This window comes from Ambystoma mexicanum, chromosome 2p (genome assembly GCF_040938575.1).
Source record: "Ambystoma mexicanum isolate Mex_15411 chromosome 2p, UKY_AmexF1_1, whole genome shotgun sequence".
Lineage (NCBI taxonomy): Eukaryota > Metazoa > Chordata > Amphibia > Caudata > Ambystomatidae > Ambystoma > Ambystoma mexicanum.
This window is the reverse complement of record NC_090923.1, coordinates 272,737,877-272,752,398: the sequence shown is the minus strand read 5'-3', so window position 1 is coordinate 272,752,398 and position 14,522 is coordinate 272,737,877. Positions and strand designations below refer to the sequence as shown.

Here is a 14,522-nt window from a genome sequence, read left to right as displayed (position 1 = left end):
ATTTCATCAGCATAGGAAAAACACTGAAAACCAAAAGTGTGATTCAGCTTCAGAAGAGGTTGAATGTAAAGATTAAAAAGAAGAGTTGAAAGAGCATAGCCCTGAGGGACTCTGCAATGGATGGACTTAGCAGGTGAAGTAAAAGGAGGAAGAGAAAGGGACTTCGAGAAAAGAACCGAGCAGAGGAGTGACCAGAGACTCCAAAAGTTTCATTAGATAACAAAGAAGGGAAATTAGATGACAGTTACTCAGAACAATGGCTCAAGATAAGGTTTTTAAGAAGAGGAAAAATAAGAGTGTGCTTCAGATAACTGGGAATGGTAGCAGAGCAGAACGAGCCATTGACCGCGGGGGTGAGTAGATGGACAATATCTGAACCAATCATCTTCAGAATGCCCAGAGGAATCAGGTCTACCTGAGAGATGGATTTCAAGCCATGCAGCGCGGACAAGACCGCAGATTCAGAGAAAACCGGAAAAAGAGGACCAGCTCTGAGTAGACACAACAACCGAGCTAGGAATTGCCAGAGAAGAACTAGATGTAGCTGAGGCCAGGATTTGTTGACGTATGATGGAGATCTTATCTTCAAAGAAAGTAGAAAGTGAATCACAAAGACTCTGAGAAGGAGCCACACCATGTGCAATAGCAGGTGAAGATAGAGAACGCCTTACCCTAAACAGTTCCTTAGGAGAGTTTATAGCAGCACTTACCTTATTAGCATAAAAAGCACATTTAGCTTGAAAGGCTGCTTTTGCCCGGCGCCAAGGCTCGGAAGGGCAGGAGCAGGGCTTGCAAGGTTTGATAGGAGCAAGGGCGTCAGCAACTGCAATACATGCCAAAATAAGAGTTTTAAAACAACAAGGACCATCCACTTGCAGATGAGAATGTATAGCCAGTGCAATATCAGCATGCTTAACCCTGCCCCAAGGCCTCTTTGGAAAGTGTGCAAGTGCTAACGGAAAAAAGGCTGAAGGATAACCAACACAAAATGGGAGAATCATGTGGTCAGACCACAGTACAGGGGAAAAGAGCAAATAACATAGCCATAGAGGCTGGAGCAAAGATAAGATCAAGAGTATTGCCAAGACAATGTGTAGGGCCTGCCACCAATTGGTCAAGACCCAGATCAGCAAAGTCAGAAATTAAACAGGCTGCCTGAACATCAGCCGCATTATTGGGATGAAGGTTGAAGTCCCCTAGCACAAAGAGAACAACAAACTGAAGCATAAGGTCAGCTGCTAGCTGAATGACCATGTCACAAAGAAGCGGGTCCGAACCAGGGGTCGATAGACCAATAGAACATGGAGGGTACAAGAGGTGAAACCATTATCCAAAGTAACAAAGCTTCCATAATAGCACGATGTTCCAAAGGTAAAGCCTGGCACTAAATGCCAGAGCGGTGAAGCAAAGTGATCCCACCGCCAGCTTTAGTAGAAGGCCTATTCAAATTTTTAAAACGATAATCGGACGGCAGAGCATGAGCCACAGAAGGAGTTGAAAAACAAAATCTGGAGAATAGTCTTGTAAAAGAGTAAAACAGTCACCTGCATGAGCATGAGCAGTCAATGATCGAGCAATTGGTGCTGAGCCACATCACTTTGACCTATTGTGTGAAATTGTCTTGGGAAAGGGAATCCTGAGACTTAGGGAACTACACTTGTCTTGGAGTCTAAAGACCCAGTTGTTTTGAACTGCATTACTTGAAACTTGGGGAAGGGAATCACAAGGACTGGTGTTGAACTATATCACCTCGAACTCGAGAAAGATACACTTTGTGCCTTTCTTTTATGCGTCTTTCTTGCACTTGGGGAAGGGGAGCTAAACAGAAGCTGTGATCAGGTCAGAACTTTGAGTTAAATACTGCTTTTTTTTTACTTTGACATCCCTACACATAGGTTAATTGTAGTTCGGAGGGCAAGGAAAGGTTTTAGACACAGACGGATTTTTAAGTCGAACCTTTTAACTCAGACTTTCCTTAGTTTCATTCAGGTAGGGAAATCCCACCTTATACAGTACATTATTTTTTTTAAGGGAGTAACGACAACGTTTTCTGAGCTTGATTTGTTTATATGCAAATGAGTTTTAAGCATTTGCCTAAGCTAATTGGTAGAGTGTTGTTAATCATGTAGTATTCACAGAAATTGTCTCCTGTATTCCTTCGGTGATTGCCTATAGAATAGAATATTGCAGATTATTTAGAGTTCACAAATCGGTCCATACGGGAGGGAAATATAGCTCAGGGGCAACGCGTTTGTCTTGGTAGCAAGAAAACGTAGAGCAACACAGGCTAGAATACCAGGTCCTGCGCTTAGAGACTGGTCTCCGGTATTAAGTGCATTATAAAAAAAAGATTATTTATAACAAAGATTCAGTCTATCTACATAATGAACACCACACTATCTACTACCACTTTACGAAAAGTAGTAGTAGATTAAAATTGGCTTAGTGGAACAAAACAAAGACGGAGGGCGAACAACAGACTACAAGGGCCAGTACTCTGGAACAATGTAAGGGTGTACTGCAAGTAAGGACAGAACCTACCCATATTTATAGAGATTAGTAGAGTTCTACAGAGGGCCTTCTTGAGAAAGTAAGATGTTCCACTATATGAGCAACATATTAGTACCAATGTGATTGAGTAATAATAGTAATGTATGTAAATATGTCCTAACCCAATCACCTTTCTTAGGAGCTGTCAGGAAATGGTAATACCAACACCAGCAGACGCACTTATAAAAAAAAAAAACACAAAAAGCAGGACATAGATAATTATGGAGGTATGCACTTCTCAGTACATCCACACTCTCACTTGGACATAGGGATCCAGGTTCTTGTGTGTATACGATTTAAACATCTGCATCTATCTCTGCTTTCACGACCTCAATGTCCTTGGAATTCCTTTTTCATGACTGGTATTCACCTTACTCATTTTACAATACTGAAGTACATGCAAGTGCTAATCCGCCCCCCCCTCAGTTCCTACCTGGCATTTTCTTTCAGGAGCTCATCCCCCTTCCTCCACGTGCACAGGGCCTCGGGTGATGCTCTCGGCTTACACTCCAGGTTTATCACACTGCCAATTTGCACCTGTACCAGAGTCTTCATGGGACTTTGAGAAAAGTCGGGAGCCAGCGCTAATCAAAGAAATTAACATTGAGGTGTATATATGTATATGACATATTAAAACACAACAATACATGTTTAACAGAAATGCGGGGTTCTCTTTTTTAAATCTACATGTATTTACTTGTGTTCCCCTTATCCTCTCGTGCTCGACTTTTAGAACGTGTTAGGTATCTTTGCAGGGTATGTACTAACTGGCACTAACCTAGTCAGTACATGTCACGTCCAACAAAGAGCACACAACTTTTTCAAGCTATGTTCATTTATTTTATTTGCTTAGAAGAAATGGGATTCATTTGGGCATTAACTGTTAATTTAAAATAAAGGTAAACGGAATCAATTAAACACATTTGATATTTTCACAAAGAAATGCTTTGACGCGAAGACACACTAAATAAAAATAAAATATGAATAGCGCTCCACAGAGACTCCTTGAGGGCATGGAACATTCCAACGTTATGCAAAACAAAAAGGACAGAAGAGTGTTTGGATATTGTACCGTTTCAAGGATTGAAGGATTGCCATCTGGTGAGGGTGTGATAGGTCAAGCTGTTTTAAAAATGTGTATTAAATAATAAATGATGCAGGTAAACCATCTCAGAAAGGGGAATTTACAAACCAGGCCCACCTTTCACAAATACCCATTCAAAAAGCATAGTGGACATGTGCCCTGCGGCATCAGTCTACTGACAACTGCACCACCTGCTGTTCAGTGGCACAAGTCAGATTCAAAGGTATCATGTGCCTTCATGGCAGATGCTGGGACACCATGTTTCTGCAGACAAAGGCAGCTTTTAAGTTTGGCACCTTTGATCCTGGACATCATAGGCAGGGCAGACTCTAAGAATAAGCCATAAATGGTTTTTGCATGGTAAATGATAGTGTACACAATAACTAACACCACATCAAATTGCTATCATACAAATGTCAACCCTGTGAGTTCCATCCAGCTATGACCAGACTATGTGGATTCATAGCTAGCCTGCCTGTCTCCACTCCAGCAAGTTAGACAAACAGAAGAATGCTGTCTCCTTTGGCTATTGGGAAGGATGGTTAACACCTCCCCGCAAGCACAGAAGCTCTCACCAGGAAGTAAACCCATATGAAAGGTAGGCCCCACACCAGGGTGTTGCATATGAAAAGGCCTCTGAAGTTACAGGGTTGGGAGGGAGTCGAGTTAGAATAGCTAGAAAGGGCAACTGAGGAGGGCTTTACCAACTTGTTTTGTTTCTGCAGGGCTTCCTTTATGTCCTATCCCCTCCAATTCCTGCAGAACAAAAGCAGTGTGGGTATGATGCAAGAACGCAAGGTCAATTGTCACAAACACATGGATTTTCCCATTACAAGAGGCTTTCTGTTATACATTCCCCTGTGCCCTTTTACCCTTATAACAAAACGGTCTCCATCTCCTTCTTTGTTTCAGTTGGGTCTTACATCACCTCCATTGGGTGTGCAGTCCATTCCAAAGACCTCTAGTTTTGGGTTGAAGAAAGAGTGCTTCCAATCCGAATGCATGCTCTGCCCCCTAACTATCCACAGGGAAAATTCGTGGTGATCTGCTGCCTGGACGCAGTAATATACTATGTCAGCTTCACTGCAACCAGCCTCCTCGCCTGACGGTGCTAGCCTAGCTACCTTGCCTTGGAGTGAAGAGAAATAGCCTTCCTGTGTGCTCCAGTCCCTTCAGTGGGACTCATTTCACTGACAGAAGCTCAAAGCAGCTACCACTTAGAACCCACCGCTGGCCGATTTGACTATTTCTGAAATCTACGAACTACATAGGACCTGCAGTTTTGCCTTTGGCATCATCAAATAGTCTGGAACCTCTGCTTTCGTCTATAAAAACAGTTTGTCGCTGCATTGGACCAGCTGCATTGACTCAAACGAAAGCTCATCATTGCAGAAGCCTTACAAAACACGCTTTCTTTGAACAGCACCTCAATGCAACAGAATCTTCACATCGATCTGGCCTGGACCTTGACTTAAACTGACCGAAGTATCATGCCACTCGCTGTCTCAACCCAGCAGAGCCCATTATTTATTAATCAGCATGAAAGTCGACCCAACTCTGGGAACCCCTTCGAACTGCACTGTTCTTATGTCATATTGAACCATACACTAGCATGGCTGGCCTCACCCAATCCTGGTCCACCTGTAGAACTGCACCGAGAAGCACAGATGTTGTTGAACCACCAAGAACAGAAAAGGGTACATTTGAGAGGCCCAGACCTCCTGGTTCATTTTGGAACCACAGTGACTGCACCCACCTGCACCAAAATAATTGGCATTTTTAAAAGCGACATGTTGCAATGTCTCTCCTCATCACACTTAGTAGAGCACCACATCTATGTTCTGCCTTTTCTGTGTTCTTCCACCAAGGAGGGGTTTTCTTTAGTGCTTTTTTTCTAGATAACGAATTGCACATTGACAGTTGATTAAACTATACATTTTTATAGCACCTTTATTTGAATTATTTAATTTTGGAGACTTTCTACAATTGTATACTGCTATTTGGGTTGCTACGTTTATCACGTTCACACCTCTTTGAAGGGTAAACCATGCCCTCTTCCCTCGTTACCACAAGCGGAGGAAGTAGATCCCTTTGCTGTGCCTGGTTCATTTTTATGTTTGGGATCACTGTTATGTGTGGTAATGTGTGGACTAGCTAGATGATGTACCCACTACTCATCCCTGTCCTCCTACAGAGAAACAGTGGCTTCATTACACACAGATGCTCTCCCAATGTAGCTTGTTCCACTCACAAAGAGTCTATGTGATCTACGTGTTATGTGAAGGCCCGGAAAATCTGTGGCCCCTGCGATGAATTAATAATCCATAACGGCTGTCTTCAGGAGGTCATTAGCTATTGGAGGCATACATGTTTTACCAATGCACAGATTTCTAGGCAGACACTATTTTGAGTTAGTAACATTATGCAGAAGCATTTGCGAAGTGCTTCTGCCAAGTTCTGTTCTGCTGGCTGCTGGCTGTGAATTTGGACACTCTCCCCCTTGAAGTTGAAATTGAATCAGCCTGACTTTGCTAACCTAAACGACTGGGCCGGAAGTATATAACCAGCAGGCCATGTGCATCTGCGTGCACACATTTGAAAAGTGCTTCTGCCAAGTGCTGTTCTGCCGGCTGCTGGCAGTGGATGTGGACACTCTCCCCCTTGAGTTTGAAATTGAATCAACGTGACTTCGCTAACGTAAATGACTAACCTGGAAGTATATAAGTTGCAGGCTGCGCACATCCGCGTGTGCGCATTTGCGAAGTGCTGATGCCAAGTGCTGTTGTGCTGGCTGCTGGCTCTGGATATGGACACTCTCCCCCTTGAAGTTGAAATTGAATCCACGTGACTATGCTAACCTAAATAGTACGCTATACCAGTGGATAAAAGACATCAGTCTAGGAACCCTTTGAATTCTATGCAACATATTTATGAACTCTATACGCTGCGGTGATACTTATTTTAGCTAATTGTAGCCTCTGTTTGTTTCCACTTTAATTAGACTAACCCAAAAGTATATAAGTGGTACGGCGCACACATTCATGAACGCGCATTTGTAAAGTGCTTCTGCCAAGTGCTGTTCTGCTGGTTGCTGGCTGTGCCCCTGGACACTCTCCCCCTTGAAGTTGATATTGAATCAGCGTGACTTTACTAGCCTAAACGGTATGCTATACCAGTGGATAATAGACGTCAGTCTAGTAACCCTTTGAATTCTATGTGACCTATTCATGAACTCTATACACTATGGCGATACTTATTTGAGCTAATTGTATCCTCATTTTGTTTCCACTTTAACTAGACTAACCCAGAAATATATAAGTGGTACGCCGCACACATTCATGTACGCGCATTTGCAATGTGCTTCTGCCAAGTGGTGTTCTGCTGGCTGCTGGCTGTGGATGTGGACACTCTCCCCATTGAAGTTGAAATTGAATCAACATGCCTTTGCTAACCTAAACGGTACACTATACCTGTGCATAACAGATATCAGTCTAGGAACCCTTTGAATTCTATGTGTCTTATTTATTTATTTGTACATTTTTATAGCGCACCAAACCCTGGTGCATCTGGGCACATTTTATGACAAGTAGGATAAACGGTTACAGAGACAGTTGTTTGGAGAGAAAGAACCATTGCAGTTACAACGAAAGACATGCAATACAGTTGTCGTTTAGAAATACATACAGTGGTAGATTGGTTTACAATGCAGTCTAGCTAAGCGAAGAATAAACGGCAGCTAGGTGGATACCATGGGTGACATTTGCAGAGAGTTGTTACTGTGCAAAGAGCAATTTTTTCTGCTTTTTTCTAAAGGTCCAGGATGACGGTTCCGCTCTTAGAGACAGAGGAAGCATGTTCCACTGTTTGGCGCTACCACTGGGAAACTACTGCAGCCTGCTTTCTGTAGTTTGTATCTGGGGATGGTCATTAAGTGTGCCTGGGTGGACCATGTTGGTCTGTTAACTTTGGTGAATATGTTGACCAGATATCTTGAAGCTGAGTTGAACAGACATTTATGTGTCAGGGAGAGATTTGATCTTGCACTGGGAGCCAGTGGACACTCCTTCTTGCCGCAGTGATGTGGTTTTTCCTAGGTATTTTGAGGGCCGCTCTTAGTGTGTTATTTTGGAACACCTGTCGTTTTTTTAAATTGCTACTATATGTGCCCACGTACAAAGCATTGCAGTAGTCAAGTCTAGATAAAATAAGTGCTCTGGCCATGGTGATGCAGCTGTCTGGTGATAGGGAGGGTCTCCAGGCATTGATGAGCAAGGAGGTATAAGCTGGAGCTGATATAGCATTCACTTATTTTGGATGGAGACAATGGTGGCAGCGGTTTTACCACCACCATTGTTTCCGGACCGGCAGACCCAATGTCTTTGCTGCAGGATTCTTGAGGTGGCACTGGGGATTCTAGTTCCTGTCGAATTGTAAAAAGCTCTTTGGTACCAGAACTGGCTTTGGGGATTTTGTCGTTGTAAGTGTCACTTTTAGTTAGGAGGATAGCTTGTTTGTATTGTTTTGAAGCTGTTTGTTATTAGTGATAAATGCCACCCCTCCTCCCTTAAGGCCAGTTCTATCTGTTCTGTAGATAGTAAAATATTCGCTAGAGAGAGAGTTGGCCCCACTGCTGCGTGGAGCCATGTCTCGGTAACCGCTAGGAAGTTTATCTTGTCTGATATGATAAGGTCAATGATGTCTAAATCTTGTGCTAGGGTTGATCTTGGATTTATAAGTGCACCCTTAATAGTGAGAGTTTCGCAACTCTGTTTTGCTTTGGCCGGTAGAGTAATTTTAGACTTGGAAGAGTATGTTGGGATGTGCGGGGAGATACTGTCGTTGGGTGTAGTAACTGAGATGGGTGGTGGAGGCTGGCATGTTGATGCAGTGACAATATCAATGACTTCGGCTAAGAGGTCAGGATAGCTACTGCACGTAGTTCTAGGGCTACTAGAGGGGTTTTCATTACTGGTCTGGGAGGTCCTTAGTAAGGTATGGTCAGCACTTTTACTATTAGGGAGGTAGGCTTTGTATCTGAGATGAGTAACGGATTGTAATGGCTGTTTGATTGACAGTTGATGGTAGGTGGTTAGTCTGGTCCTTATTCTGTGGTTCTTGTAGCTCAGTGGGCAAGGTTGAGTGGTGCCTATAGCGAGGGGAGACCGATAGGCTAAGGAGTTATATGGGCTGGGATTATTTTTGCACTTAGGTTGTTTATTGCCTATAGGGCATACCAGCTTTATCAGTGGTAGAAAACCGCTGGATAGAATGATGTGCGCCTTAAGAGGGTGAGTGGAAAGCTTAGGTAGGAAACAGGTGGGTGGGATGGTGTGCCCCTCCGCAAGGTGAGTGGACATGATTAGCATGATGGTGGTTTTTGGTAAGGACATGTCCTGGTGTTGGGGAGTGAGCATGGTTTTCCCTTGTAGCTGAGAGTCTGTCTGCGATAGCAAGCTCCCGTGTGGTAGGGTTCCAAGGTGTGGCATTGGAGGATTTTTTAATAACGCTGAAGAACAGGTGCTCCCTGTGGAGTAGTTATCGCCATAAGTCAGCTCAATATCTGGCAGCAGAGCATAGGTTCTGGTGAAACTATCACTATGTTAAGCAGCGGGCTGATATTAAACTGAGGTAGGCCTTTAGGAGTGCATAGTCATAGTGCATAGTAGTGAATTCTATAAACTGCAGCGATTCTTATTTTAGCTAATTGTATCCTCTGTTTGTTTCCACTTTAACTAGACTGTTAGGGAGAATTCTCTGTTTAGGCTGAATTTCCTAACCTAGTGAGTCCCCCAGCAGCTTTGCTGGATTTCTGGGGTTTATTTTTCTCTCCTGCCAAGAGTGAGACTCTTTTACCCTCACTCTTGGGCATGATTTGAGTGTGTTTCTTTGAGTCTAGATGTGTTTAATGGGCTATGGGATCTTTTACTCCATAGGGCTACCTGTGTTTTTGTGATATGTGTTACACAGCACCCTCAGTGCAGTGACACAGGGGTGTCTTAGTGACCCCCCAGTATAGACTCCATACCCTGGGACTGACTACTGTCTCCCAGGGCATGTAAAGTCACAATTGACTTTACTAGTCTTAAATTCTGAACAGAACCAGTACAAACAATCATATTGTGGACGTACTGGCTGGGGCAATTCGATTGCCCCAGGGTCTGTTAGTCGAGGGGGCACGTCTCCGTCCCCCCTGATTGAGTTTTGGCGGGTGGCAGTGGATACTACTTTTTATATTCAACCGCGAATATTTTCCTATGGGATTTCCCATTGTTTTAGGCTACTATCTTTATTTAATTATTTACGGTAGCCTCGAACATACCGCCGGTTTATTTAATTAATATTAATTCGAGCCCTTTGTTCCACTTTTTGGCGGGCTTCTCCACAGAAGCCCTCCAAAGTGGTGCCACTATGTCTGGGGTACTTAGGAGGGTGGAGGGGAATTTAGGCACCCTGGACTGAGTTGCCTAGGCAACTCAAGTCGCACTCCATCCTGATTGGCCCAAGTGGTGAGCCGGAGGGCTCACCACTTAGCATGTTTGAGTGACAGCTAGGCTGAGTGAATGGGGGTTTGCTGCATAAAAGCAGGGCTTTGGGGACTGGAACTTCAGAAGTCACCACAGGACCTAAGAATCAGACGAGGGAGAAGCTGAGCTGACCTGCCACGACACCACCACCGGTGGAGCCCTGCTGGACTGCCTCACCACTTTTCCCAACGACAGAGGAGATCTCCCGCCGGAGAGTCTTCTTCCTTTGACTGTCGAAAATGCTTCTCTCTCTGGCTCCTCTAGAAGTTCCAGTCCTAAAAGACCCCCAAATGCATAACGAATTGGTTGGTATGTATGAGCTTAAATTGGATGTGTTGGATTGGTTTCCTCTGTTTGAATATAATCATGGGCTCCAGAACATCAGAGGAAATGACTTGCTCACCTGGTTGTTCTCTAGGCTTCCCCCTGTTGCAACTGATGTGGTAATGGAGTTGGGGGAGGAGGATAGGAAAGAGTATGAATGTGTAAAACTAGCTTTGATAGCTAGGTTTGGGAAGATCCCTTCCCAGTATCTTAAGAGGTTTAGGACCCTCAAAAAGCATGATGGTACCCCTTGGGCTACCTGGGTGAGTGAAGGGTTGAAAAACTTAGAGGGATGGATTAAGGGTTACAAAGTGAACACTTATGAAGGTATGAAGAATCTTTTTATGTTGGAGTCAATTTATGATGCCTGCTCTCCTGAGCTCAGACAGCACTTGGCTGATTCAAAGGAATTAGATTCCCGAAAGCTAGTTAAGGCTGCTGACTTGTGGGTTGCCAACAGGGCCACTCACAAGGATTCTGGGGTAAATCAGAAAAAGGATGAGGGGAAACAGCCTACAAAGGACTCCAAAGAGAATTCTAATACTGCAAATTCCAAAGAGGGCCCCAAACAAAACCAGAAGGGTAAGCCACCAGGGAAACCACAGCAGAATAGTGTCTCCTCTGGTGCCAAACCAGAGGGAGGTCAGAACAAGCCTCCATTCCAGAAGGCATTTGGAAAATGCTTTGTTTGTGGCTCTACTGACCATGTTAAAGGAGATCCCAGATGCAAGGGCAAACCTTCAGGGATCCAACTTGCCTCCTTAGCCTTCGCTCCAGAAGAGGTAGTCCCTATGGCAAGTGGAAACTTTCTACTGCTGGCTGATGAACCCATTGGAGTCTCAGCCAGTGTTTCTTTAGTCTCTCTGAGGGTGTGGGAACAACAGAATTTAGATGTGTATAATTCTATCCCAGATAATACTAAAGAGTATTATAAAGACAGTGTCCAGGTGAATGGTCAGGAGACTCCTGCCATTAGAGACACTGGGGCCAGCATAACTGTGGTGGATGAATCATTTTTCAAGGCAGAGGATGTTGCCAAGGCACCCAAATGCCTCACCAAGTTAGCTGGAGGGCCTGTGCAGATGTGTCCCCAGTTACCAGTTCTCATCCAGTGTAATGACATGGCTGTAAAAATACCTGTCAGTGTACAATGTGAAGTGCCAGGTAGGGTTCTGTTGGGTAATGACCTACAAGCTCTTGGAGTTGCGTCACATACCCCCAGACCACCTAGTAAAAGGTTACAGGAGCTCACAAAACCTGCAAGAGAGAAAACCCTGAGAGGGTTATCTCAGGAGATGATGACAGAGATCACTCCTTTACCACTGGAGCAACTCACTGCAGTAACTACCAGATCAGGAGCAAAGGGGCAACCCAAGACTCCTAGGAAGAAGTCAGCAGCAAGCACTCCAGTGCTTCCAACAGTTACACCTGTAACTCCACCTCCAGCTGAGGCTGAGAGGGAGATACTACCCTGTATGGTTGAACTAGACTCTGAAGAAGAGCTAGTGGGAGGCCAAGAACTTATTGGAGATTTAGACCCTGAGGACCATCCTGAGCTGCAGTCTTTACTGGCAGAAGGTGGACCCAGCAGGGCAGCTTTCCGTAAGGGACAGAGAGAATGTCCAACTCTGGAGGGTCTCCGCCTACAGGCAGCTGCTCAGGCTGATGGGCAAGAGCCTGGGAAGTATAGGTTACACTGGGAAGATGGCCTCTTCTACAGTGAACCAACTGAGTCTGAACCTGGAGACTACAAACGCCTTGTAGTACCTCAAGAAAACAGACAACAGTTCTTGCACTTAGCCCACAAGATTCCTTTGGCTGGTCACTTGAGTTTCAAGAAGACCAAGGAAAGGCTCTCATTCTACTTCTACTGGCCAAAAATGGGGGCCAAAGAAGATAAGTTCTGCAAGAGCTGCCATACCTGGCAAACTTCTGGTAAGGTTGGCGCTGGGGGGGGCGAGTGTTAGGGAGAATGCTCTGTTGAGGCTGAATTTCCTAATCTAGTGAGTCCCCCAGCAAGTTTGCTGGATTTCTGGAGTTTATTTTTCTCTCCTGCCAAGAGTGAGACTCTTTTACCCTCCCTCTTGGGCATGATTTCAGTGTGTTTCTTTGAGTCTAGATGTGTTTAATGGGCTATGGGGTCTTATACTCCATAGGGCTACCTGTGTTTTTGTGATATGTGTTACACAGCACCCTCAGTGCAGTGACACAGGGGTGTCTTAGTGACCCCCCAGTATAGACTCCATACCCTGGGACTGACTACTGTCTCCCAGGGCATGTAAAGTCACCATTGACTTTACTAGTCTGAAATTCTGAACAGAACCAGTACAAACCATCATATTGTGGACGTACTGGCTGGGGCAATTTGATTGCCCCAGGGTCTGTTAGTCGAGGGGGCACGTCTCCGTTCCCCTGATCGAGTTTTGGCTGGTGGCAGTGGATACTACTTTTTATATTCAACCGCGAATATTTTCCTATGGGATTTCCCATTGTTTTAGGCTACTATCTTTATTTAATTATTTACGGTAGCCTCGAACATACCGCCGGTTTATTTAATTAATATTAATTCTCCTGTTGGTATTTTTTGCCAAAACTTGATTCTAAAATGGCGTTTGTGTTCTCTTCTGTGACTCCAACCCAAGTCGAGCCCTTTGTTCCACTTTTTGGCGGGCTTCTCAACAGAAGCCCTGCAAAGTGGTGCCACTATGTCTGGGGTACTTAGGAGGGGAATTTAGGCACACTGGACTGAGTTGCCTAGGCAACTCAAGTCGCACTCCATCCTGATTGACCCAAGTGGTGAGCCGGCCGGCTCACCACTTAGCATGTTTGAGTGACAGCTAGGCTGAGTGAATGGGGGTTTGCTGCATAAAAGCAGGGCTTTGGGGAATGGAACTTCAGAAGTCGCCACAGGACCTAAGAATCCGACGAGGGAGAAGCTGACCTGACCTGCCACGACACCACCACTGATGGAGCCCTGCTAGACTGCCTCACCACTTTTCCCAACGACAGAGGAGATCTCCCGCCGGAGAGTCTTCATCCTTTGACTGGTGGGGATAACCAGTTTCACCGTCTTTTCGCTTTCCCGACGTACCTCGTGGCCGCCTTGCCCGTGCCAAGCAACCCGGCAACCGGGATACCACGTTTTACCATGACCGCGAAACCAAGGTACCACCTTTAACCGGAAAACTCTGCGGCTGGTTTCTTCCCTGGTAGTGCAACGACCGTCATCTTTCCTCCAAGTCGAGATCTTCTCTTCCCCTGGACGACGACGCAACTTGCACCCACTACCAGGAACAACTGCCACCGCTGGAGGATCCTTCCCACTTAAGGTACCGTGTCCTGCCTGGCTTCCCTTGCTACCGACTGTACGGGGTAGATTTAGCCCCCGGCTTTCGAACCTGGGTTAGCCTGGGACACCTTGGCTAAACTTTTCTAAGCCTCTCTAAACCCTTCTTGAACCCTCTGCAAGACTTTTCTAAGCCTGGGTATAACTGTGTGATCTTGGGCGCAAGAGTGGGCCCAGCCTTTGGACTTTGGCTCACCAGTGACTTTTCGCTCTCTGCCTTGCTAACAGTAGAATCATAGAGTGGTGTACCTCTTCATATTCTGTCTTTTTCCCTCCCTTTCTCACAAACTTATTAGAGTGCAATCTAGTTAAGCGCTCACCTCTGTATGAAAATAAGTGGTGTTTTACTGTGATTTATCTAATAGGGAAAAAGGGGCGTATATATCATAATAGTAACTGTGTTTAGGATAAGTTTACAATAAGAGTGCGGGAGTGTTTCAACTGTGTGTTTTTAAATAAATAATTATATTCTTTGATACCAAAGCTCTGGTCAGTGTTTGCTTGTATTATTGTATCTGAGTGCCTATTGAGTATACTTTGCATACTGCCTAACTCTTCTTGAGGGAAGTCTGACTGCTCAGCCACAGCTACCAGGTAAATCTGGGTGGTACAGACTGCTACCAAGTGGGTTTACTGCCAACACCTGTAGTCTTAAATCTTTTGCAGTGTTCCCTAAGGGAACTGCACAGGTTTC

General features: G+C 44.9%; 1 protein-coding gene across 1 annotated transcript in view; it reads right to left on the bottom strand.

Moving 5' to 3' along the window:
• LOC138566368 (contactin-3-like) overlaps positions 1 to 14,522 on the bottom strand; it is a 1,374,021-nt gene that overhangs the window by 301,288 nt on the left and 1,058,211 nt on the right. The window contains exon 11 of the mRNA XM_069643533.1: positions 2,984 to 3,134. Within this exon, the coding sequence (XP_069499634.1) occupies positions 2,984 to 3,134 (151 nt within the window). The remainder of the gene's footprint in view (positions 1 to 2,983; positions 3,135 to 14,522) is intronic.